Genomic DNA, 26,578 nt, shown 5'->3' on the forward strand with positions numbered 1-26,578 from the left:
CCTAACTGCCTAGGGAAAGTGTCTGCTCGGCGTGTACGTATGCAGAGCTGCAGTTTCGATGTCATCTTCAGCCAGTTGGGAAAAATGTCTTTGTCAATGTGATTTTTCGACACCCTGGCATCTTGGCAGTGGCAGATGCTGGTCTTTCAAGGAGGGGAAGCTCAATTTCAAGATCGCTGATTTGCTCATTTCGCTGTCAATCAAAAAAGGATTCAGCCTCAGACAGACCATCCAATCATCATGCAAAAGCTCAGCGTCCGGGCCAGCTGAGGCCAGCCCACTGCCCCTTAGAGCCCCAGAGACGCTGAGCATCCGATGGGCGGAACAAAGCCCAGCATTTATCCAAAGACTCATCTCGTTTCGCTGCAGCTGAGGCTGCCCCATAGATCCCCAGAGACGCTGAGCGTCCGATGGGCGGGACAAAGCCCAGCATTTTTGCTTCGCTATTGAACTCACTGTTTAAAGCACTGTGAAGCTGTGGGAATGAGTGAGAGGAAAGCCGCGTCGTTACCAGTGATAACAAGCTGATTCTGAACAAAAGTTGAGCGCGTTGTAGCGCATATTTAGTCAGTGACATGTACACACAACAGTATATATTTGATCACTTATTTTTTGACATTTTAGGGGAAGCTGAGCTTCCCTTGCAGTCTTAGAGCAATCACCACTGCTTCTTGGGTAATCTCTGCCTCAGAATCTTTTTCTGCAGAGGCCCAGAAAAAAAGGTTTGAGACAGCTAGTCTTAATTCAAGATCCTCGAATCAGAGTTTTATACTGTGATCATGAGGATACCCCTCCTTCCTAAAAGTTGTCATTAAAACAAGTTAATGCTGTGTATTCTGGGAGTTTTGACCAGTCTTGTTTTTGTATAGTTCAGCGATTGTTCTCCTTCAATGGCTAGGCCTAACACATGTAATATACACATATTAGCATGTGCAGTATAAAATACTTATTGTCTATGAGCTGCAGGCCTATTTAATAGCCAGGCCCAAGGAAGACTACAGAAACACAAGCAGGATCAAGGTGAAAGATTGACAATTAATCACAGCTTTTTGATTGTTTCTGATAGCCATTTATGACTTTTCAGCTCTACTATGCTGATTCTCGATTACAATTATATTTATATTTTAGTTTGAGAATTAAACAGAAAAGACAGAAAACAAAATGACAAGAGTCAAATACTACATGCATAAAAATGCATAAAAAATTGAAAATGTTGGGAAACCTAAGAGGGAAAAAAAGAGATTTGAGCCAAATAATACATTAAACCTTGCAAGAGTTAAATGAAGTCAGATAGATTTATTTTTAATTAGCTGGTACTTTTATGATACTAAGTATCTCTTTATGTATGAGATAGTCCACAGTGGAACTCTAAAAACTGTTTTAATGTTAAGGATTGGGGAAAAAAACATACACAAAAGGCTGATAACATAAGATGCAAAACCCGGTTTCAGATTATTCTATTTCAGACACATTTATGTACATCACAGATCTAAGCAAGTTTATGTTGTTGGATGCTGTAGGGTAAGAAAACAGGTTATTGGACCACTGACTATCCCACTCTGTTTCGCTGCTGTGTACTCATTTCTGTCACTGAGTGCTTGCTTTAGTGGTGATGGCAAGGTCTTTCCAAAGCACACTGGGGTCATAGAGACAAGCTGAGCTGGGATTTCCTCCAGCCATATCCTGGTGTTGTTCTTTTTGCTGCTTTATGCAACATATCAGACAAAATACAATGGAAACCAAATGTAATACTCAGCGCTCAATGAGCTACAGTCCTCTGTTTTACCCATAGCTTGGAGATGGTGTAGTTTTTTCCTATTGTTTCTAGCAGCGTTTTGCTGTCTGTTGAGAACAACCCTTGAAAAACAAAGAGAGACAGAAGTTCCACACTAAGTAGAAATCAGCTGCTGGAGGCTCCCTGGCAATGCTGAATGAAATTTGAGTTAAATAAGGCTACAGTGGATTAAAATCCAAACATCTAATGAACTCTGATAAACAGAATGAACACTTCATAGCCAGTCAGCTACTCTGCTGAAAACAAATGTAATTATGAATATGAATATATTATTTAATATTAATACTTGAATATTTTATTAAATAATATTTCGGTCTGTTAAGGGTTGTCCTGTGAGTACCAGCCCAATAAGGCGGTGGTATTAGGACAGAATTGAAAGGGATGAGCCAAGCTCTGACATTATTGAACAGCAAAGCTCTGTACACACACGGAATGAATTCACACAATTTCTTAAAATACAAGAATTCATTAACAAAAATAAGTCAACTCAAAGTCAAACATATTTTAATCATTAATAAAGGGTTAAAATGCATAAGCACGGATTGTGGCCGATCTTCTGTGTTTAAAATCACCCTTTAAATAAAGTTTGTCTTAACTTTAAAAAAAACACAAACACAGAACAGAAACTGAATATGTGGTGAGCAGATAGCCTGCTAGCACTAAGATAGCTGAGTTTTCAACATAAACAAAACCAAACTTCATAAAACGAAAAATGTTTAGATTATTGGGGCCTGCCAAAGCAGTGCATAGGAGAGCAGTGCACTGCCTCCCATGCAATGCTCATTCCCGGGATGTGTGCTATTACTTTTATTAGCGTTTCGAGTTACCATGGCCACGTAATTAACGAAAGACCCCCCCAAAATCCCAAAGAAATGAATGGAGTCAGGGGAGGAAGGAATCCTCAAAATTCACTATTTTTGAGGCTCTGCTGTATCGCCATACTTTCACCTAGAAACACGGTTGAACTTCCAGTTTTTAGATAAATCCGCCGGCTGTTCAGAAGTGAAAACGGTTTGTTGATAACTGCTACGGTTTGTCTAAAATTAGAATTCAAGCAACACAAAGTTTGCGAGAAAATCCCACTCCTATAGTGGAGATGGCAGTTACTAGAGTGTAGAAAGCGGGGATTTTTGTCAGGAAAATTTATTTTTAACTCGCCCTCACGGCCACATATTTTGCTCTAAAGTTACCATTTTCGGTCAGCTGGTAGGGCCAGGCCTCTGTTTTCACACAATATCTTTAAAATAGTTCTAGGTCTCACGGTTTTTTGTCGAACCCCCCTCGATTGCCAAGAGTCAGCGGAATTCTGTAGGCCTTCTCCCATGTATTTTCAATGACAGTTTGACCAGTAATCCATGAGTGAAACCATTTCTTTCCATCATCCTATTTTATACTGTGAATGACATAGAGCTATGAAAATCTCCATGATCGGGGACGAGGGATGGCTTTCGCCCACAATTTAATAATTATTCAAATACCATGTACGGTTTCCGAGATATTAGACTTTGTTCGGGAGCAGGCATTTTTGTCTTTTTCTCCATTTTCCCTCTATTTTCACCTTGTGTTGTGTCTTTATTATTATATTTTCGAAAATAAAGGATTGATGTTATTGTTCCCCTGTCCATTCTGATAAAACCGGTCAAAAAATTACGTCAATAACCCCTACGGTTTCCGAGTTACGGGCAGGAGTTCGGGAGCATGCGCCTCCATGTTATAAAGCCAGGCCAGGGGCAGACACAGTGTCCTGCTGCGTGAACAGTGTTACCAGGTGAGAAACGTAGGATTATCGTACTAGAGACATAAAATTATCGTATTTTGAGGGAAATTATCGTACACTCGTCATAACCAAAATAACAAGTCTGTTGATGTGTTGAATAGCGTCTAACAGGCACTCGCAGCTTTGTGGCGTCAGTACGGAATGGATTTATCAACAGCTGCAGCCCCACAGTGCCAGGCTCTGCTTCTTCTTCTTTTCTTTTTTTCTTTTCCTCAATCATGGGTGGGCGCAGTGGACTATTCAGCCAATCATGGCCATTGTTCTGAGGCCAACGCATCACGTCACACGTAGGTCACATTTAGAAAAGCACGATTGGCTGGAATTTCCAGCATTTGTTTCCGAATCCGGACACGGATGCCTTCAAGGTTCACAAAAAAACTCCGACAGACTTTGGCGATAGGCTGATGACGACTGATTACAACCACACATTCACGGACTGGTCAAATTATTGTACATTTGGCCTTTTTTAGGAATATTTATTGTACATCGTACAGAGAGCAAAATTATTGTACAAATACGATAATTATCGGACACCTGGCAACACTGTGCGTGAGTGAGAAACGGCAGGTGTCAAGTTACACTGACCCTCTTTGCTGATTGGCTGATTCATTCCTCACTGTTCTATTTATAGCTCTGTGTATCTCCTACTGTATATGTCTGGATGTGATTCTGTCTTTCTTTCTGTCTCTATTCTCTCTGTGTCTCACACTCGGACACAAACATCCATGGATTACTATCTTTTTGAGGACTTTGCATTGACTTCCATTGATTTTCATTCATTTCTATGTCTTAAACCTGACCCAACCCCTAAACCTTTGACCATCTTCATAGGAGGCAACTACATGGTGGCCATTTTGTGTGGGGAACTTAAACAGCATGTACTACTGTTCCAACATCCAGACAACAGTGATTAACCCTAAAGGGCAATTTCTTTCATCAACTTTCCATGGTTACTAATGATTATTTAAAGCTGATAATAGCATACACAATGGTTTCAGAAGAGCAAGCAGGTTCTATATAAATAATGGAAGTAACCCAGACCTGACAGGACAACCATGCTGGATTTTCAAAATAAGACAAAACATGCTCAACAAAATAGAAGCCTTTACACTTTAAACAATAGATCATTGCAGGACTGGGCTTCACACTAATCTTGGAGCTCACCCAGTTTTGGAAATAGGACCACGTTGGCCTTTTAAAATAAAGTTTACTGAAACCTTCAAAATAAAAGCCTGAATCTTTAATAATTACTAATGATTTGTTTGAGCTGATAATGGCATACATAATGATTTTTAAATAGCAAGCAGGTTCTATATAACTAATGGAAGTAACTCAGACCTGAAGGGACAACCATGTTGGATTTTCAAAATAAGACAAGAAATGCTCTACAAAATAAAAGCCTTTACATTTTAAACTATAGATTTTAAACTATAGACTGGGCTTCACAGTATTTTTGGATCTCATCAAGTGTTGGAAATGGGACTGTGTTGCCCCTTTTAAAATAAAGCTCACTGAAAATTTCAAAATAAAAGCCACAGTCATCCAGAGTTACTATTCAGTTTTTTAAGCTGATAATAGCATACATAATGAATTTAGAATAGCAACCAGGTTCTATATAACTAGTGGACCTACGCCACACCTGAAAGGACAACTATACTGGACTTTCAAAATAACACCTACAAAATAAACGTCTTCATATTTCACACAGCGATAATTGCAGCATTGGTCTTAACACTACTGCTGGGACTCAGTGATGGAAACTGATCTACTTTATCCTGTCAAGATAAAATGTACTGATCTGTACAAAATAAAAACTTCAACATTCCTTAGTTGGGGCTTGCCATAGCAATAGAGGGAGAGGAGCTTGCTTCACTGCTTCCAGTGCTATTCCAAAGAGGTCACCTATTATTATCCACATCTAAACTGGATTGTTTATTATGTATATTTATTGGGACCTGCCATGGCAATGCAAGGAGGCATTAACTTAACTTGGCCACATTTTGGCTCTGGTCCGAGAAGCACGCACCAAGAGGCAGGCCCCGTCTAAATTTCTTCCAAAATTTTCTAGTTTCATTCTAAACTACTTCTCTCTGCCGAACACTACCTCTTACGTGAACCGTCTGAGGAAATGTTGTTTGGGGACGAAGTTGAGAAAAACATCCACAGTGAACAAAGGGTTAACTGCAGCTAACCTCCATAGCTGTGGGCTCGCTCTGTCTGCTGGCCAAACTGTGTGTTACAGCTGTAACCACGGTGATGCGGTCCCGTTGTCCTTCCTTCAGACCGGGAAAACTGCTCCACTCGTGCTGGGAACGTTCTGGAACATAGTTTGCTTCTGTAGACCTCAGAGTGAAAGTCAACCAACAATGAATACGGATACACAAACCGCAATTCATTCCTACTTAACTTAGTGCATATGATCGCGTGATCGTATGACACTCTTGTGTCCAGTTTGAAGAGTTATGTCTGTTTGCCAGCAAAGAGACATTAGCACGCTGTGTCTCTCCGTCCAGTTCCTCTGGGGACCTGCGTGGAAGAGGTCAGCTTGTTGCAAAAGCGGTGATTTTATTTGGACTGTGACGTCATGGGAAGTCCGCTGTTACCTCTTTTCCTGGCTGTGCTGGACGTAGGTTAATGCGATTTATTTTGAAAGTTTCAGAAAAGTTTGTACTGGCCTTTCATTTTGTAACCATGGCTGTGGTCCCAACACAAATAAGCTTATTTGCACTATCACAACTTGCCTTCCATCTTATATATACATCAAAAAGAAAAGAAAAAAAAATACCCACACTTATACAAACTGTTGTTTGTCTGTATTTATTTGTTTTTACACATTGTGGTTGTTGTTAGGGCTGATGTTGATGTGAGCGACGGAAATCAAAGTCAGAATTCTTGTTTGTGCACACAAACTTGACCAATAAAGTTGATTCTGATTCTAAAGGTGGTCCAACAAAAAATATTAAACTGTGTAACTTTTTCTTTAGATGGGCAGTGTCTTTAAAGATATAAGAACAGGATTGCAAATATTTCTTTGCAGCCTTTCTGCCGTGAGCCACTATTAATTATGAATATTCAAAGCAGCATCACGCCATGTGTGTGAGAGAGCAGTCACTGTAAAACATTTTCACTAATAGTTCAAATATTAGTAAAACACCATCTTAATGTCTTTTGTTGAGGTAAAATAATGCTATCACTGATATTCTTGCAGCCTCAACCTCTCCCAGTTCGGATGTCATGAGAAAGAACAGATGAAGAGCAGGAAATTAAGATTAACGCAAGTTTAATTTGGTAGATAATAAGTCCAATGATTTCTAATGCAAAATGAATATACAAAATAACACAATGAAAGACATTTACATGAAGAAGAGAGAATTTACATAAGGAGAGAGAAGTTATATAAGGGCCCTTACAGAGAGAGATGGTAAAGCATGGCTGTCTTTACCCAGATGTCTCTGTCATTACAAGTTTTCAGTACATCTTTATACTGTGGACTTCAAAGCTTACTGACTGTGCCTTCCCTTTTTCCATCAGGTGTTGTAAATCAGCCAAGCTTCCTTGTGGCATCTATATGACGGCCAAAAGTTGACATTTATTGCTTTATTGTCCCTACAGCCAGCTTTTACGGCTTGCAGCTGCCGAGAACCTAACACCTGTTTCACCGTTGTGCCACCCTGATCCCTGCTGTGATCTCTCCTCAAGGCTCACTCATGTTAAATCTCAGTTTAATGTTCTCACATGCAAAGTAAACTAATAGCATGAAATTACATGATTTTAATTCTCAACACTTTCTAAAAAAGAATAAATCAGCTATTAAAATGTCTGCACTATTTTATATAATCAATTAACATGGTTAGCATGTCTAACATTAGTAAAACCACAGTGTCCTTGTGTTTTACCTAGCACATGTAAATCCTGACAATAACTCTAAGATTTCTGCCAACATTTCCAAATTCAGCTCATTCGATGACAGAGAGTAAAGGCTGAAAAGCATGAAACAAAGTCTTCAGCCTTCTGCTTTTCTGCTGAGGTCTCACTCCCTTTTAAAAGTTTCAGCCTGAATAAACAGGTGATATTTTTGACATGTAATAAAACATTTCTTTCTTTTTATACAGTCTTTTATTGGGGGTGGGATCTGATTTAAACATTATCACAGTTTATTTCATTTTTATCAAATAGCAATATCTGACACAATGCGAAAGGAATTCAAGTTGCAATAAATATTGTTAGTGACTAAATTAATAAAGAGACATAAACAATAGGTATTATGATGATACAGTTACATTCAAAAGGTTTTAGTACTATCAAACCAGCAGCTTAACACTTTATACTCTTCTAAATCATGAAACTATTTTGGGATGAAGTTCAATTCTTAAATAGTACATTTCACAAAACAGGATTTCTGTCATTTAGTTGTATATGCAGAAGTGATCAACCACACTTTGTGTCACTCTTTACAGACACTGCATTCAGTGGAAATGGAATTTTTTTTAAAAGATTTTGTTTATGCCTTTATGGACAGTCACCAGACTGGAGATGGACAGAGAGAGAAGGGGGGAAGACGTGCAGTAAAAGTCTCAAGGTCGTAAATGGAACTAAGGATTGCTGCGTCGAGGACTAATAGCTTTAGATAGGCTTTAGATTTTAAATGTTGGTGTTGGTAGCAGCAGTCATCAGTGAAGTTTACTCTTAGCTATCAACGTTACATACAGTACATTCCTGTTGTCCAGGACTGTTTCGTAATATAATGTCTTCATTAAACAGTGGTGTCCTCTGCTCTCTTTGCTCCGTATTTGCACCTTAAAAACATACGTTTCTTCTTTCCTGCAGCTCGTAGTCCCATCTTCTCTCACCTCATCATCTCACTAAAGGGTTTATGGACAATTCGAGCATTTGGACGTCAGACTTACTTTGAGACACTCTTCCACAAAGCTCTTAACACCCACACAGCCACCTGGTTCCACTACCTGTCCACATTAAGATGGTTCCTGTTCCGCTGTGATGTGATCTTTGTGATGTTCTTCACCATCGCTGCCTTCATTGCTGTAGGAACCAACCGTAAGTCATGGAACGACTACATGGTTGAAAATCTTGTGATAAGATAGAGTTGTAGATGTGCTCTGTAAGGACAGACTTGAAAAGTCTCGTCAGATACGGGATCTGATTTATAGATGAGGTGCAGCCAGTCATAGACAATGTGAGAAGACCAAAAAAAGGATACATTTTAATATTTTAAATAGATAATACAGACAATCAGCACACACAGCTCATTAATGCAAACAAGCATTAAGTTGGGCGCAAAGATTTGACTTAAGATCAAATCTAACAAGTTCCAGCGGTCTCTTTTTAACCTTTTTTTATAGACGAAAAAGTAAAACAGAAATCATCTTTCTTCTCCACAATAAAAAAAAAACCAACTGATTTTACAGTGAGTACTAGTTCCCAGTAATGAAAGCAAAATCACTTCTAAATTTCATGTATTTATTGGCTAATACAGCATCATAATTTATAAGGAGGTAAATGGATAAATTCAGCACAATCCAGTTTAATGTATTTAACACAGATTCAAATCCAGCTATATCCTGTTGGAAATAGCCTAATTACATTCAGGTCTATATAGTATAATTCGGTCTGATAATGAGCGAATTGCATTAAGTGTGCTCAATTTCATGCTATAGTATCCAGTTGCATAGCCAACAGATTGCATCAAATCCCTTTGAGTCAGTCCACCACCACAAGACACCTGATTGTTGTCAGATGGTAACAAATTGATGACATCTGGTTGAACACCATGAGAGTGGTCAACCTTTGTTGGTCACATGTCAACCTGATTCTACATAATAAATATAGAGGGCCAGTTTGCAACGATTAAGAAGCAACGCTGAGTGTTTCACTACTTCAACATTTTGCACTTTTGCTGTTTTGGTCTTTTCATAACTGACTTTTTCAGGTAAAAAAAATGAAGTTGTCTGCCACAAAATGTTTCATACCACCTATACATCAATCCATTCCTACATTGTGGATGTTTTGTACCTGCTTTGAGTTCAGTTATTTTGGTTAGATTTGGGATCCTAATCTCATGATCTATTAGAATCAACTTGTTTAGATGAAGGATCAAAAGCAGAATCAATTGAAATAGGGTAAAACAATGTTTTCAGAAAATACTTTACAATAAATAAAAAAATAGGAGAGCTTGTAATATTCTGTTTTATGTATATGTATGATTCATGAAAATATTTTATCACTTAAAAATCGACATGCTGTTCACAGGTACAAAAGAAAATGGGAAGGGAGAAAACAGCAACATGTGGACAAGAAATAGGGGGCAATTGGCAATGGTGCAACAGCATCTAGGCCCAATGAGTGTCAATGCTCTGGGTATAACTAATAGAGAAGCAGAAGTCTCATCTGTGAGATGCAGAGGAGTCAGATGTAAGATGTAATCCGAGCAGAACAGTTTATCTACACGGCTGGAATGCCACTGGATACAATGCATAAGGGAGCACATGTTGATTAAATGAATAGGAAATGCAAACACAATAAAACATGTTGCGTCACAGGTTGTGTTTATGTTAAGTGCAGGTTAAAGGGTCATTTCACAGCTCATTAGTTTCCAATGGAGCCAGTAGGAGTGCTGTAATACATGAGTTCAGCTCTGACATCAGAGAGGTGAGCTTTTATTGGACGGTGCTGATGAAATTTTGTGTGTGTGTCTGTGTGTGTGTGCACTTCTCAGAGGACAGAACGGGCGAGATTGGCATCATTGTGGCCCTAGCTATGCTCATCCTGGGCACTTTCCAATGGGCTATCATCACTAGTATCAATGTGGACGGTCTGGTAAGTAGTTCAGTTGCACAAACTCACAGTCACAGTCATAGTTTTAGCTATCAGGACTGAACAAGAAGTTATTCAGTCTTAGGAACATACAACACAATTACATGTAACACTGGATGTCCACTGAGTCAGTCAGAATGACTCGAACATTGTATCATACTGGAACATTTAGACCTGGTTATGGTTTTCACCAAGCAAGTTTAATTTGATTTTGTATCCATCCATACTATTCATAATATTTTAACAGTCATCAAACCATACATATAAGGAGCAGAGCTGATATCACACTGTGTGTTTGAAGTAAGGAATTTAGGGTTGTTGAGACAAAGCTCATTTTCACGTTTTATTGTGTTGTTTATCAAAAGGTTCAGTTTCCTCATAGCTTATCCTTTTTTAATAAAAGTATCTGCTATCCAACTCAGCAGTGAAACGTGCATTATGTTAAAAGTAGTGGCGACTTTACAGATTTTATAGATTTCATTGCTGCATTTCTACTCTTCTATGATCAAAATGATCATTATTGGTATTATTAGTAGTAGTAATAGCAGTAGCATTAGTACTATCAAAATAAATGTTTTACTCAACAATTCTCATCAACATGCTCCCAGTGGTGGGAGGTATGTGCATCACTGCCTTTCAATGAAATTTTCGTTCACAGCTACACCATCTTCAAAAAACTTGCATTCTGTCTTCTCCTCTCAGATGCGCTCAGTGGATCGAGTGTTCAAATTCATCGACTTGGCATCAGAAGAGACATTGCAGGGAAAACCAGGAGGGAAAGGAGGTTCTGACCTTGTCATCAACAACTTAAATGCATACGGCTACTGGCCTAACCGTGGCCAGCTGGACGTCGAGGGCCTCTCTGTTAGATACACAGATGCTGGGCGGGCTGTGCTCAATGATATCTCCTTCTCTGTGGAGGGTGGTCAGAGTGTAAGTCCTGAAAAGGCCTGTTGAAACCAAAATGCTTAATTTCATTAGTCTTCTAGTCGCCTTTTTGGAAGCCTACAGATTCCCAAAAATGGTAAATGACCTGCACTTGTATAGTACCTATTTTTCAGGAACCTCAAAGCACTTTACACTACAATCAGTGATTCACCCATTCATACACACATTCACACACTAACGGTGGTGAGCTACATTGTAGCCACAGCTGCTCTGGGGCAGACTGACAGAAGTGAGGCTGCCATACAATCGGCGCCACTGGGCCCTCTGTGCACCATCAGCAGGCAAGGAGACTAAGATAGGCAGAGTGGGCGTTCGAACCGGCAAATGTGTAACACTTTATGTAGAGAAAACTGGTACACATATAGACCTCTCTGAGAAAAAGGCATGCCCTGAACCCAACAGGAAGTCAGGGATTTTGGATCAAAGTCATCATGTTGATGCTTTACACATGTTGTACTTAAGCTTCAGCTTTAGATTCACTTAATTTGCAATTTAACTTTGGAAAAATAAAAGTTATCAATTAAACTTGAGTTTTTGTTAAAGGGTGTGGATGTGACCCATCCTCAGACTTTTACTTGTTGCTATGAAATATGAAATTGCTGTTATAAAACAGTCCAGTCCTCAACACAGCCACAAGGGTTGGCATTTTATTCTCCTCTGGCTATTTACAATTCAATGAAGCATCTGAGTATATCTCAGCCAGTACGGCAGCAAACATTCATCCATTGTCTATTCCCGCTTGTCCTTGATGGTTAGGGTGGCGAGGGGCTGGTGACCATGACCATCAGTCATTGGGCGAGAAGCGGGGTGCACCCAAGATAGAGACATACAGGACAATCGTGCCCACAAACATTCATACCTAATTTAGAGTAACCATGTGACCTAACTGAGGTTTTTCAATGTGGGATGAACCTGGAGTTTGCATGAACATACAAACTCCATTCAGAAAGGGATTCAAACCCAGGACCTTCTTGCTGTAAGGTAATAGTGTTACCAACTGCTTAACCATGCAGTCATAGCAGGAAACAAGACAAGCAATACGGATTACTGATACTGAGCGATTACCTGATTACTTACAAAAGGAGGCCTCGAAAGTGTTCTGCTTGATTGCATTTTACTTTAAAGGGAATTTGGGAACTTATATAGCATACAGCATGTCCTGTTGATTACAGATACATGATGCACACTTTGCCCCCTGCTGTTCAGAACTTTCAAACTATTCACACAAAACAAAACAAGCTAGGGATTTTTCGATCTAAAAAAATTAAAAAATATGTATTATTTCCAATGCCCCTAATACAACATCCTGCCAAGCAAGATGCCAACATACTGGGCAATAAAAAATAATAACAAATATTAAAATAATTAAATAACTAGCAAGTGAGATAAACTGACGCAATCTAGAAAGACGTTCTGTGTTTCTAATACTTATTGGGATGCTTGTCTTCTAAATCATTTACTAGCAACCAAAGAGAAAATGGGGGAACTGTACTTTGTTTCCCTTGGACCAAGAAATGTGTTCTTCTAGGAATAATCATAATCATTGAGAGCTTCTGAGAATAAACTCTGGTGTGTATCAGCACTTCAGTTTTGCCCCAAAAAATCCTTAATACCCTCTGGTATTATGTGGAGGAAATGAAAGAGCTTTCAGACAGCCTAGCCTCCCAAAACAATTTGTATATACAGTTTGTACACTGTAGTGTGTAAAGGTATGCACTGTCTCTTACTCAATATGTCTTCTGGTAATACCTTTTATAACAATATATTTGAACAAGATCACAAAGTTTTCTAAACTGTTGAAGTCAAGTCAAGTCAAGTTTATTTATATAGCGCCCTTCAGCAACAAGGCACTCAAGGCGCTGTACATACGGAAAACATTACAATGATACAGAAAATCAAACAAAAGAGGTAATTAAAAAATTAAATAAAGAGAATAGAATGATGGACAAGAAAATGAAAGGAAAATTGGACTGAAAATGTAACCAACAATGTTTAGATGGCACAGTCAAAGGCCACTCTAAAAAAATAAGTTTTTAATCTTGATTTGAAGCAACTTAGGGTTTCGGCGCTGTTACAGTTTTCTGGCATTTTATTCCAGATTAGTGGAGCATAAGAACTAAAAGCTGCTTCTCCATGTTTGGTTCTGGTTCTGGTTCTGCAGAGTAGATTTGAGCCAGAAGACCTGAGAGGTCTGGGTGGTAGATACACTGACAACAAGTCTGTAATGTATTTTGGTGTATTAACTGAAGCTGTGTGCTAACTTTTAAACGCTCCTTTGGTCCAAAGATTATTACTTCAGTTTTGTTTTGATTCAGCTGAAGAAACTTTAGGCCCATCCATGCATTGATTTCTTCTAAGCATTTACCCAGCGCTTGAATGGGTTCATGGTCACCTAGTGACATCGTAACGTATAGCTGTGTGTCGTCTGCATAGTGATAACTTACATTGTTGTTTATTAAAATCTGAGTTAGGTGGAGCCTGTAGATATTGAATAGGAGGGGCCCTAAGATGGACCCTTGGGGAACGCCACATGTGATTTTTGTGCTCTCTGTAAAGTTATCTACTGACACAAAAAAGTCCATGTCCTTCAAGTAGGATTTAAACCAGTTGAGTGCTGTACCAGAAAGGCCGACCCAGTTTTCCAGGCGCTCTAATAAAATGGAGTGGTCAACAGTGTCAAATGCTGCACTAAGGTCCAATAATACCAGCACTGTGGTTCTTCCACAGTCTGTATTTATACGGATGTCATTGAACACCTTGACAAGAGCAGTCTCTGTACTGTGGTGAGCAGGAAGCCTGACTGGAAGACATTGAAGCGGTTGGTCGTTGTTTGGAAGTTGTTTAACTGCTGAAACACAGCTTTTTCAATAATCTTACTGATGATAGGGAGGTTTGATATAGGCCTGTAGTTCTGTAGTAGCAGCTTGTCCAAGTTGCTCTTTTTCAGTAGAGGTTTGAAAGTTGTTGTTGGGGGAAAACACTTGACATAAGGGACGTGTTTATTATTTGAGTGAAATCAGATGTTATTGTTTTTTTTAGAAAAATAATAATAATAATAATCCTTGGGAGTCGCTGGTAAGAAGTAGTTTTAGTCCAATATTTCCATAATTTTGGCTAAGAGTTAAAAAGTTAGGAGTAAAAGAATACAAGCAAGCAGGGAGCTTAGGAGAAAAGCGTCTGAGCAGGCAGAGAGGTGGAAGCAGAAAAAAAAAAAGGAACCAGAAATATTTTTAAAAGGTTGAAAGAAATACAAAATGTTTCTGTTCTGCTTCTGTGTATAGGTGGGCCTGCTGGGTCGAACAGGTTCTGGGAAGAGCACCCTGCTGTCCGCTCTGCTGCGCCTCACCTACACTGAAGGTGAAATATATATTGACGGTGTTTCCTCAAGCTCCATGCCCATACAAACATGGAGGAAAGCCTTTGGAGTGGTCCCACAGGTACACAACTCACTGCTGAGCTCATGTTTAATCTTGGAAAAATAAAATGATGCTTCTGGTGATTATGGTCATTTATTTTCAAAAAAGACAAAAAGAATACAAATATTTTTTAAAAAGAGAAATAATATTTAGTCTGGAATTTTATTTTTAATTTTTCTGTCAGAATTTTAAACACGACTTTTTATGTGTGTGTGTTGTACTTTTATGAATGTAAGTTTCTAATGAAAAAATCGTTGACTGTTAAAAAAAACTTTTTTGCTTTCAAAATTTCATCATAAATAACAAAGAATAACTGAGAAATGCAGCAATGTTTAGCACTCATTATGTTGAGTAGGTTTGGCTTTCAGGTCTTTAATTAAAGGGATCATTTTATCCTGGTGTTCTTGGTCTTAATAATTTCAATTCATTCGCAAAATGTTCTCTTATTTCCCTTTAAAAGAAAGTCTTTATTCTGACTGGAACTTTCCGGATGAACCTGGACCCATACGGGCGTTACAGTGATGATGAGCTATGGCGGGTGGCTGAAGAGGTGAGCCTGTTTGCTCTTTCTAATTACAGGAAGTGAATCTTATTATTGTAATTAGGATCACTGTAAAATGTTAGAATCAAATGCCAGATGTAAAATAAGAAGAGCACAGGACATTAAGATGATGTAAAGCGTTTGTATTATAGATGTCAGCCATGTTCCATTAGCAGCGTTAGTCAATGAGCTCTACTGGCAACCACAAGCATGTGCTGATAGGAAATGTCTGATGTGCCCGCAGGTTGGTTTAAAGTCCGTCATTGAGCAGTTTCCAGAAAGGTTGGACTTTGAACTGAAGGACGGAGGTAGTGTGCTGAGTAACGGCCACAAACAGCTGGTGTGTCTCGCCCGCTCCATCCTCAGCAAGGCCCGCATCCTGCTCCTGGATGAGCCTTCCTCCTACCTGGACCCCATGTTAGTATCAACACCCAACACAATTACTTTGTGGGAACTCATTAGGCTGCTTTTGTTATATCGTTATGAAAACTAGGATTCCTTGAGTTTACATTGAGTAGTTTATATTTAAAAGTGTGCTTTTTAATGTGCTACAATAAATGTTTTTTCTACATGCTCAAATGTAGAGAACCCTGAGGTATTTTATTGGTTGCAATCTCCCATTTATGCACCTAGATGTTAATTCATGCTACAGTACATACTGGAAATTGTATGATCTGTGTTTATAATGTGTTTAAGTTTTTGTGCCTACGACAACTGTCCAATCACGTTGCAGGGGTACCATATGTCCATGATTCCTGCAAAAATGTGGGAAAGATTGTTTCAGCTCCAGTGTAAGCTAGGCTAACAATACTAAGGCTATACTTACATGTGAATACAAAAATATTACAAGTGTTAAATGTGATGCTGACATTTAGTCAGGAGTTTGTGATTATACATTTATTCATGACATTTATTTCACTGGTGCGATGCAACAGTGTGTCTTGATCCATTATATATATTTAATTTGTTAGGATGGTTTAGCCAAACTATGAACTAATAATCTAAGAGATACTTTAATGTGATGAAGACTGTTGTAGACATCGGTGTCAAAAATCAGGGATAAAACTAGGTGCTAAAACACCTGAACTGATATCACATGGCTACCTACACTTTGCATTAAGGCTAATCGTGTTGCATTTAGCTTAGTTTTTCCCAGCCAAGCTTGCATAAAGCCTATTGATTGTTTGAAATAATGTAAGAATAATGTAAAACATCTGCATGTGCATTATTTGGGAAAGGTGTGTTAAAACACTATCAGACAAATGCCTTCAGCTTTCAGAGGCTACTTGTAGCCGCTATAAGCTACAAGTTGGTCAAACACAGGTCAGTGGACCTAATTTTACGTCACTTCCAGTAATTGGACTTATTGAAATATGATCTCATTGCTGCAGAAAAAATATTGATGGTTCAGGTCAGGACTGGGGAAAAAAATAAGGCAATGACAGATAATGAATCCAGTTGTAGACACAGTATTTGCTTCACCAAATATGTCATTTCCAGTTCCTCTTTTCCAGCTATCATCAACACATTAAAAATATATGTTCTAGTCTTTCTGCCAATATTTCATCATCTCATTTAAAACAAAGAGTAAATGGTTTGGAGTTGGCATGGTAAATTGTCTTTTGCATCTTGTATGAGTGATTAGCACAATTAGTACGTTTCGCATTATTAAGTGTAAACATCAGCATACAAAGTGCTCCTAATGACCTCATTGTTTGGTTTAGGTGTGCTGAAGCCGAGACACATTTAAAAGTTGCAGGACACTGGCCCTGAAGGACTGGAGATGAGACCCTTGTGCTAGCAGACTCTTAGCTTAACTCAGAAAATTATAAAAGGCAGCCAACATTTTGAATTCCATCATGCTTCAAGCTCAAAAGAATAAAACAGAACAACTTTGATGTAATGTGTTCAGCCTTCCTATTATCTGCTGAGCTCGACTGGGTCAGTTCTCTCCTTTCATCAGTTAGACAAGATGTTCCTAAAGCAGGTATGGATTGAAAAAGAGCTGTGGAAGACCACTCCTTTTCTTATCTTAAAATTTCTTGAGGAGTCTGGAGAAGCAATAGGACACCTGCTGGGATGTGCCCAAAACCCCCAAAAAGAGGTGCCCAGAAGTTATCCTGATCAAATGCTTGAACCACCTAATCTGACTCCTTTGGATCCACATCTCATGACCACAGAACAGGGTCTGAATCTAGACAGGGCAGTAAATTGAGAGCTATGATTTCTGCCTCAGCACTTTCTTCATTGCTACAGACCATATGACAAAAACAATCTCCTGTCTATTCGTCTTCTGCTCCATCCCATGGTCACTCATAAACAACACACCAAATTCCCGAGATCCTCGGCATGAGTCAGAAATTGACCCCTGGAAGGAGCACTTCAGCTTTTTCTGGTTGAGAACCATAGCTTCAGAGGAACAGACGGTCACTAGAGGAGCAAGGCTCATTTTAAACACAGCCCTGATTTCCTAACTAGCTAACTTTGAATCTTCCTCACGCAGAAACTAATTGCACCCCAAAGTTGTGATCACCAGATCACATGAATTCATTCATCAGACAAAGATTGCCACTGTTCATGGCTGATCAAGATAAAATCCTCTGGTGACTAGCCAGTCAACTCTACATTTAGTTATTGACAAATATTTCCATAAGTTCTGCTGATGACCAGCTTCCTGCTGAACGCTCAGACGTTTGATCACTTCCAGGAAGCAGCTGCCTTCTGAAAGCGATTAAAACCTTGTATATTTCTTTGTGCTTGTGGCATCCTGCAGGATGAGGTCACAGTGTAACGCAGACCACGTACGTCCACCCTGTGAACCATTCTTGTCACTGCATATGGTGACAATCTGGTGTGCTTACAGTAATGGTGAACCCTTGTATGTGTATTTTGTGTAAGCATACAGGCAGAAATGAAGGGAAATGAAGCTTGAAATGAGCAGGCTTGTCTGCAGGTTACACTGATCTGTTGGCAGTTTAGAGAGACAGCCTTTGATGATGATGATGGTGATGATGACAGTGTATGTTTTTGTGTGTGAGCAGAACACTGCAGGTCCTGAGAAAGACGTTGAAGCAGTCGTTCTCTGACTGCACCGTCATCCTATCCGAACACAGAGTGGAGCCACTGTTGGAGTGTCAGTCATTCCTGGTGAGTTTTTGGAATTTTGCTGGTCATTTCTACCAATGCTCTATCAGTCACGCAGTTTCCATTCAGATGCATTTTTAAAGGGTTTTACCAACATTTGACCTTTGGTAACAAGTGATATGAAGCGAAGGTCTCCTCCTTAATGTTGGGAGTTTAAAACATGTTTGTTGGCATGTTTGTCATGAGGGTTTGTGGCTGAACATGTGACAGGTGGCCTTGTTACAAAATAGTGGAGCAATAAAAGCATAATGTGTTATGGCAAGTAAGATGTGGTTTCTCCCGGATATGAATAAGGCGTTTAAATCTGGTGCTCGGGTGTTGAGCCTGAGTGTCATTTTTAATGTCATTTTATTTCTGCGGAACTTGTAACCACCTTCTCACCCCTCCCTCATACACAGATGATTGAGAAGAGCTCTGTGAAAAGCTATGACTCCATTCAGAAACTCATGAATGAAATGAGTCACCTGAAACAGGCCATCAGCCCTGCTGACCGGCTCCGCCTCTTCCCGGGACCTCACCGTCTGAACTCCATCAAAAGGCCACAACCACAGACCATCAAGATCTCATCCCTGCCAGAGGAAGCTGAGGATGAAATCCAGGACACTCGACTTTAAGGAGCCAGCTACACTCCAACACGCATGCACACAAGCACAGCTGCATGTGTGCATGAAACCCAGACAATAAGTCATTAATGTCTGAATTAACTGTAAAGAGCAGCACAAACATGTAGCACTAACGTTTTTAGTAAAATATAACTTAAAAGAGGAAAAGAAACAAAACAAAATAATTTCTTTTAACACTTTTAAATACAGCTACACATTTAAACAGTATATCTTTTAACAATTAAAAACATGTTTATTGGTTTTTTTTACAAATGTTTTTTTAGACTTTACAAACTGGCATGAAGTATGTGGCTGAAACACAGTTTTACTGAAAGAAGCACAATTCCATCATTGTGAGAAATAAGAATAAACCAAACATCCTCTATAAAAAATTACTTTCTCAGACTTTCTAATAAATTAACATTTCAAATATTTCTAAATTCTGTATATGAGGATATAGTCTCACCTCATAATTAAATTGGTCTGCCTGAAATTAAAGATTGTTTTCTTTATCAGAGTATAAATAAAAATCACCGAAATGTATGGCACTATTTCACTGACAATTCACACAAATATACCAGCTCGCATAAACACTTTTGAATAATTTGTCTGCATTTCTAGTATTACATCCATCCCAAATATGATCTTTTAGAGCAAAATATGAAGGTGGAGAATTGAACCTTCTTGGAAAATATTGAGAGAAACAATATTTAATCCATGTCACCCACCATGGTACAAAACACCTGCAAGTAATTATTGAATTATGAATTAGAGGGAACTGAAGCAGCAGGGAGAAAATCCTGTGTGTAATGGACCAATCAGAAGACTTTCCTTCAAGTGACTAACTAGTTTCAAACTGAATTATGACTTCTCCAACTAATTTTGCTTTAACAAAACAAACATCGTTCAGTGTTTTAGTTTCAGTTTTGTCCAGAAAAAGCATCACTTAGTGTTTATAGAAATATGGGCTACTTTTTAGTGGAGATTTTAAACCTTTTCCTCTAACTTAGTGTGAGTATGAAAGAACCTCCTGATTTCTTCCCTGGCTTTACATTTATAAGGTTCTGCTAAAAACAGAAAGACAATGAGAGCCAGCAAAGTTGAAATCTATATATACGATCTGTTTACCTGCAGCCCTACAGGAAGGCAGAAACCAGACATGTTTCACTGATTCTTTCTGTTTCCACTTCATTCCAATCAGCTCAACAGGCCTTCAGGACTATTTCTGCTCTTTGGTCATTGGTCCCACTGGCAACCTTTCCAGAGTCCAGTGTACAATGGTCAGCCATACCATTATGACCAGAGACAGTTAAATGGAAATACTGCTCATTTTGCCTTAGCTTAATGACTTGCACTGATGGATCCAGGAATTTAGTTTCAGCCACATGCTGCACAAAGTCACATTCATCTGGTTAATATATGGTTTGTTTAAATTTCCGTTCACCATTTAGAAGATGTGAATGATAGGAATGTTCTTAGGGAGACTACACCGATATCACATTTAAGGCTTCCTCACAGAAATCAAATAGATGTGTCATCTGGATATTTTAAACATACAAGCTGATGTAGTTCAGGCTGCAGATACCTAAAATTACATCTTAATGTATTGGGGTCTATAGAGAGTAGGTTGTGTTTGAAGCCAGTGTCTAGTGTCCACCTTCCAACTTTCCTCCTTCTGGTCTTTCAAACTCAAGCTGATCTGCTCAAAAAGCAAGCAGGTTCATGCTGCTAATTCAGACTGTTAAAGCTGGGTTTGCTAAATAATGAATGAACTGGTGAGAGAGGCCTGACCACAGAAACGTGTCACACTGTGTTTATGTTTCTGGTAAAACTGCTAACGTCACGCAGCCGAACTGAAAATCAACAGAAAATAATTAACTCCATAAAATGGAGCGTGATCAGAGTTTAACCTCTGCACTCCTTTGTGTTTTACATGGAACTGTTTTCTGATTATCTATGTCAGGACCTACAATTAGTCTTCCTGACCCGATAAGTAGGTTCACTGCTGTCAGCACACACACCATCTAGCCATGACGTTGTTGACTGATGCAAGTAATGAGTGCTGACTCAAACACCCATATTTTTCTATTTGTATGCACTTTACAGACACCCTGAGGTACTCTCATCAGCTCTTACAGTGGAGAATAAGTCAAGTGATGAAATTCTGCACAGAATATTTTAATCAAATCTTTGAAATCATTCCATCCTTAAAGTTTGAACTGTTGTTCTTAGCCAATGTGTCTTGTGTTGTGTAGACTTTTCTAATAGGAAGCAATCATTTCTTTTTAAAGTAGTCTGCTCTTTAATTCAAGTTGGAAGCCATTTTGGCTCTTGAAACACAATTGTTTCTTTTTTTGTTGAGAAAACATCTTACGTCTTTAATACTGAATCTTTGCGAAGCAGCTGTGGATAAACTGAAGGTACAGTGGAGAGGAGTCTTGTGACAAATGTGTTTTTATATATTCTAAGTAAAAAAAAAAAAACGTTTATTACTCATAGGAAAGGGACTCACATGTCCAAAGAACTGTATATGTTTTTGTCGAATCAGCTGTATTTGGAGTAAAACTAGATTTTGACTGTGGTTGTTTCTTTCTTTTGTCATAACACCAACATTTTTGGATTTTCTTACCATCATCTCCTGTTGCTAAGGGTTCTTTGCACAAGTTAAGACTTACTACTAAACACCAGCTGCCAGATTTAGTGATCCAGATCACAATATTTGAATCATATAGACTGTTTATCCACATCTTGCATGTTTAGGAATTAATTATATGTAAATGCAAATTGGACTTTACATTTTTCAGGATATTTTGAGGCATTGAAACACACTGAACATGCATCTATGTCCCTCGGAGGTCTTGTTAATATGGTCAAACAGCTCAATCTTTCTTTCGTCTGACTGCAAAACTTTTTTCTTGGTCTGCTCCCTCTCAGTCTATGGTGAAGTTAAACAGTCTTCACCACTGGTGCCTCAGGAGCTTCCACTTCATGACATGCTTGAGTCTCAAGAGGTTCCTCAACACAATAATTAATTTCCTTCCTTTCATCTCAAAGTGAGTTTGGGTCTTCTTCAAAACTTCTAAAAACAGATGTTGACACGTCTGAAAAGGTTTTTTCTAAAGTTGTTGGCAAATGGCCCTGAAATGTGTAATTCAGAGGTTCTCCTTAGATCTTTCCAGAGTTCCTTGGCCTTTTCCAGTGGTCTGTGTTTTTCAATCTACCGAGTTGTCAAACAAATACAATTTTTTACTGAAAAAGAGAAACAACCAGTTGGAAGTTAATAATGATCAATATCAGAAAATCTCATTACTAAATAATCTATAACTTTCAGCAGCACTGATTAAAAAATAAGGAGAATGTTTGACTCTGTGTTAGTTAGAGAAAATCCAGAATCCCTGTAAACTTGTGCACTCACATCTGATACTATAGATACCCATATACCCCATGAATCTGGACTGTTCAAACCCAATATTGAAAATACAAAAATGGCACATTTTAAACAATTTTTGATTTGAAAGATTTTTGTGCTTCAAAGAATTCATTGAATTACAATGATAAAAGCTTAAAAGCTATAATTATTTTGAACTTTTTGGCCACTATCAAAAAAAACAAAAAGCCAACAATGCACATTACCCTGAATGCACCATTCCTATCGTAAAACCCGGTGGTGGTGGCATCATGCTGTGGGGATTGTTTTCTTCAGCAGGGACTGGGACACTGGTCAGAATTATTATAAACAAGCTAAACATAAATGAACATGAATCAGGGGCATTTAAAATATTTATTATGGCTTACAACTGACAGAGGACATCCTGTGTTTATATAGTTCTATTACTTATTGCCACATCCCATTCACTTTGAAACAAGTGGAGGGTTTAAAACCAAACTCATTCTACAAACATTAATGTACAAGGTTTAGTGTTTTTTTTTTCCTCAGCAGTTTTTCTTTAAGGTTTCGTCACTGTACAAGCGTAATACCACATACACCGATCTATAGAGCATTTAAACATACTCTTATTTACAAATATATTTGGTAAAACCCTGATTAATTTCAACAGTATTTAAACCAACCTTGCAACTATCTGGAGATAAAACACTTGAATATCTCAAAATACTTAATAGCAAAAACAAGAAAGAGAACAAAAAGCCTGATTGTGTCCATTTGACTTCTTCAGTGACCTTATTCCTACAGGAGAAGTACACTATTTCACTTTAAGTACACCAAAGGACTGTGCCGGGAGTGTTCTTAGGCAGTTTCTAACATATAAACACTTCATATAGCATATCTTATTCCAGAAAGTTTTATACTGGATCTGAAAACTGTCCCATAAAAAGCAGGTTGAAACACTGGAATTAAGGCAACAGAACAAAACAACCTGCTGCTTTACCTTGTCTTTTTTTAAAGTTACAGTGTTTTCACTCCTATGTGAACGCATAATTCAAATACTGTAGTAGAATAAACTATGGTCCCCAAGTATACAACTGCAGTACAGTGTAGCAAGTACAGAGAAGTACAAATCAAAGGTTGTCAGGTACCTAATCTTTACAATAAGAATGGGAGGAGGAGGAGGTGGGGGGCGTCTACTCGTTGCTCTCGTGCAGGTCTCTGTGGAGGATCCAGATATCATCTTGTGAGTGACTGCACTTGTTCATGCTGTTGCGGTAGTAGTTATTGTTGCTGCTGTTGCTCTGAGGACCCTGCAGTGTTTTGCTGCTGCTGTTGGCTGTAGCTCTACTGAGGCTGGGGAGTGTCTGGAATTGGTTGTCGTTATTGTTGCTGCTGCAAGTGGTGGACGCTCGCGTCTGCTGCCCTCTGCTGCTCGGGACAGGAAGCTGCGACTTAGCGCGAGGGCCTGGACGACGGCTGGTGCTCTGAAAGGCTGGCTGGATGGAGCTGCGGCCGGGCTGACTGACGACAGTCTATGGGATGGGAGAGACAGATGACTTATTAATACATCTTACAGGAAACAGACTTGGAATTATTGCAGTACTTGTGATACTTTACGGCTGTTTCATTGGGTAGAAAGGTTTTGCTCAAAGCAACTTAAAAATTAAAGACCTTTTTTGTCTGAAAATAACAGAGTCACAGATGTTGGAGGTCCATTAGTACAGTCTATTCAATAGGGCTTTAATTCTGTGGCGAGACCACGTTTTCAGTTGGTTCATTATTACAGGTTTTAGTTTCACATTGTGACATGCAATTCCTTGCTGAAGTACTCAGTTCCTTGAACGTCACATTTTGTCAAACACAAACATCAAAGCCTTTTACAGGGATTTAATGCGATAGACCAACACAAAGCAGTACATAACGGAAAAAAATGATACACGGCTCTTAAGATTCTTTACAAACGTAAATCTGTTACGTTCTCTCCCTGACAATTCAAAACGAAATCCAGAGCAATTACATTCAGAAGTCACCTTCTTAGTAAATGAAGTGCACCTGTGTGAATCTAACCTCAGGATAAATCCAGCTGCTCTCTGAAGGCCTCAGAGGTTTGCTAAAGAACATTAGTGAACAAACAGCATCATGAAGAACAACTGACACAGCAGACAGGTCAGAGAGGAAGTTGTGAAGATGTTTCAAGGAAGCTTTGGTTATAAAACAATATGCTAATCTTTGAAGAGAGTTATTTTCAATTCATTAACTAAACAACAAAGAGCAGCTGCAAATTAATCAGAAAAGCAGCCAAGAAACCCATGGTAGCTCCATAGGAGCTGCAGAGAGCTACAGCTCAGGTTTGGAGAACCTGTTGACAACTATCAGATTAATCTGGCCTCTATGAAAGAGTAGCAGGATGGAAACATTGTTGAAAGAAAGCAATAAGAAGACCTGTTTCCAGATTGCCACAAGCAACCTAGAGGCTACAGCAAATGTGTGAAAGAAGGTACGCTGAGCAAGCAAAATGCTGTGTTTGGTAGCACAACTAACACTGCACATCCCTGTAAACACACCAACCCAATGTTGAAACATAGTGTCAGCAGCATCATGCTGTGGGGAAGCTTTTCTTCAGCAGGAAGCTGTTCAGAACAAATGAAAAGACTGACAGTGTTAAACAAAGGCTAAGACTGAAACAGAAAGACTGGAGTTGAGGATTGTTTTGATCATAGTATATTCTCTTGTTAGAAGGGTCCAATCAAAGTCCAGACATGGATCTAATTGACAATCTGCACAAACACTTGAAAATTGATGTTCAAAGATGCTCACCATCCAAGCTGACTGAGCTTTAGTTATTTTGTGAAGATGAATGGGCAGAAATGTGTGTCTCTAGATGGTGAAGACCAGTAGAGACATTCCCTGAAAGACTAGCAGCTGTAAATGCAGCAGAAGGTGATTCAACAAAGAGACTCAAGGGGACTGAATACCACTGCACAACACAGATTTTTCTTTGTAAAACATTTTGAAAACCATGGATCATTTTACTTCACAATTATGCAATACTTTGTGTTGGTATATTACACTGAATATCAATCAACTACGCCAATGTTTGTGATTGTCATTTTAAAGAGCATAATAAAACTGGAAGGTCATGAACATTGGTCAAGGCCTGTATTCAAGTATCCATTGACCAACCAGCTGCTTTATCAGGATCTTTCTCACCACCTCTGATGGCTGCTGGACAGCAGTTTCCAGGTTGGACTTGGTGGCAGGCTCTTTCTTACTGGGAGTGCTGGGAAACAGGATCATGTTGTCTTTGGCCTGGGAGATCTGTGAGAGAGACATGAGAGAAGAAACTGAGCAGCAGCTAAATCCTGCAGTATCCATCATCCCATGGCTGTATCAGGAGTGTTTGCAGTTTCCCGTTTCTTAACCTTCTTTCTTCCCTGAGGTATACGGTACCAATTCAATTCAAATCAAATCAATTCAGTTCATTTATATAGCGCCAATTCACAACACTCTCAAGTCACTTCACAAAAGTCAGGTACATACACTCAAATTAATCCTAATCATTAAACAGTGCAGTCAGATTCAGTTATTTATTCAAATTGGATAAAAGGTTTTCCTATCTAAGGAAACCCAGCAGATTGCATCCAGTCAGTGACTTGCAGCATTCACTCCTCCTGGATGAGCATGTAGAGACAGTGGACAGTCACTGGCGTTGACTTTGCAGCAATCCTTCATACTGAGCATGCATGTAGAGACAGTGGAGAGTAAAAACTCCCTTTTAACAGGAAGAAACCTCCAGCAGAACCAGAACCAGGCTCAGTGTGAGCGGCCATCTGCCACGACTGACTGGGGTTTGAGAGAACAGAGTAGAGACACAAAAAAGCACTGATCCAGGAGTACTTTCTATGGGAAGGAAAAGTAAATGTTAATGGATGTAGCTCCTTTAGTCGTTTCATATAGAAAGAAAGAACAGATAAACTCTGAGCCAGTTTTCAAGGTTAGAGTCTGAAAGAGAGCACATAGAGTTAGTTACAGTAGAAGCTCAGTCAGTAGCTATGTCTAGGAGAGAGAAAGGGTTAAACACTGAAAGACAGGATGTGGATCATCGGTAGAAGGTGAACATTAAGTTGTTCGCAGCA

At 39.0% G+C, this 26,578-nt stretch overlaps 2 protein-coding genes across 3 annotated transcripts in view; one reads left to right on the forward strand and one right to left on the reverse strand.

The window, feature by feature from the left end:
- The window catches only part of cftr (CF transmembrane conductance regulator), a 95,049-nt gene extending 73,414 nt beyond the window's left edge, over positions 1-21,635 (forward strand). The window contains exons 20-27 of the mRNA XM_047350147.1: positions 8,400-8,627; positions 10,306-10,406; positions 11,106-11,336; positions 14,633-14,788; positions 15,228-15,317; positions 15,553-15,725; positions 18,350-18,455; positions 18,851-21,635. Of these exons, the coding sequence (XP_047206103.1) occupies positions 8,400-8,627; positions 10,306-10,406; positions 11,106-11,336; positions 14,633-14,788; positions 15,228-15,317; positions 15,553-15,725; positions 18,350-18,455; positions 18,851-19,066 (1,301 nt within the window). The 3' untranslated portion in view covers positions 19,067-21,635. The remainder of the gene's footprint in view (positions 1-8,399; positions 8,628-10,305; positions 10,407-11,105; positions 11,337-14,632; positions 14,789-15,227; positions 15,318-15,552; positions 15,726-18,349; positions 18,456-18,850) is intronic.
- Positions 21,636-22,821: 1,186 nt separating this feature from the next.
- The window catches only part of cttnbp2 (cortactin binding protein 2), a 124,060-nt gene continuing 120,303 nt past the window's right edge, over positions 22,822-26,578 (reverse strand). The window contains exons 22-23 of one of the 2 annotated variants that reach the window (XM_047350133.1): positions 25,656-25,760; positions 22,822-23,974 (exon numbers count right to left, since the gene is read on the reverse strand). In XM_047350133.1, coding sequence (XP_047206089.1) covers positions 23,636-23,974; positions 25,656-25,760 — 444 coding nt within the window. In that variant the 3' untranslated portion in view covers positions 22,822-23,635. Of the gene's footprint in view, positions 23,975-25,652; positions 25,761-26,578 lie in introns of both variants that reach the window. The other variant, XM_047350127.1, reaches the window with a different exon arrangement.

The sequence above is a fragment of the Girardinichthys multiradiatus genome, chromosome 2, assembly GCF_021462225.1.
Source record: "Girardinichthys multiradiatus isolate DD_20200921_A chromosome 2, DD_fGirMul_XY1, whole genome shotgun sequence".
Classification (NCBI taxonomy): domain Eukaryota; kingdom Metazoa; phylum Chordata; class Actinopteri; order Cyprinodontiformes; family Goodeidae; genus Girardinichthys; species Girardinichthys multiradiatus.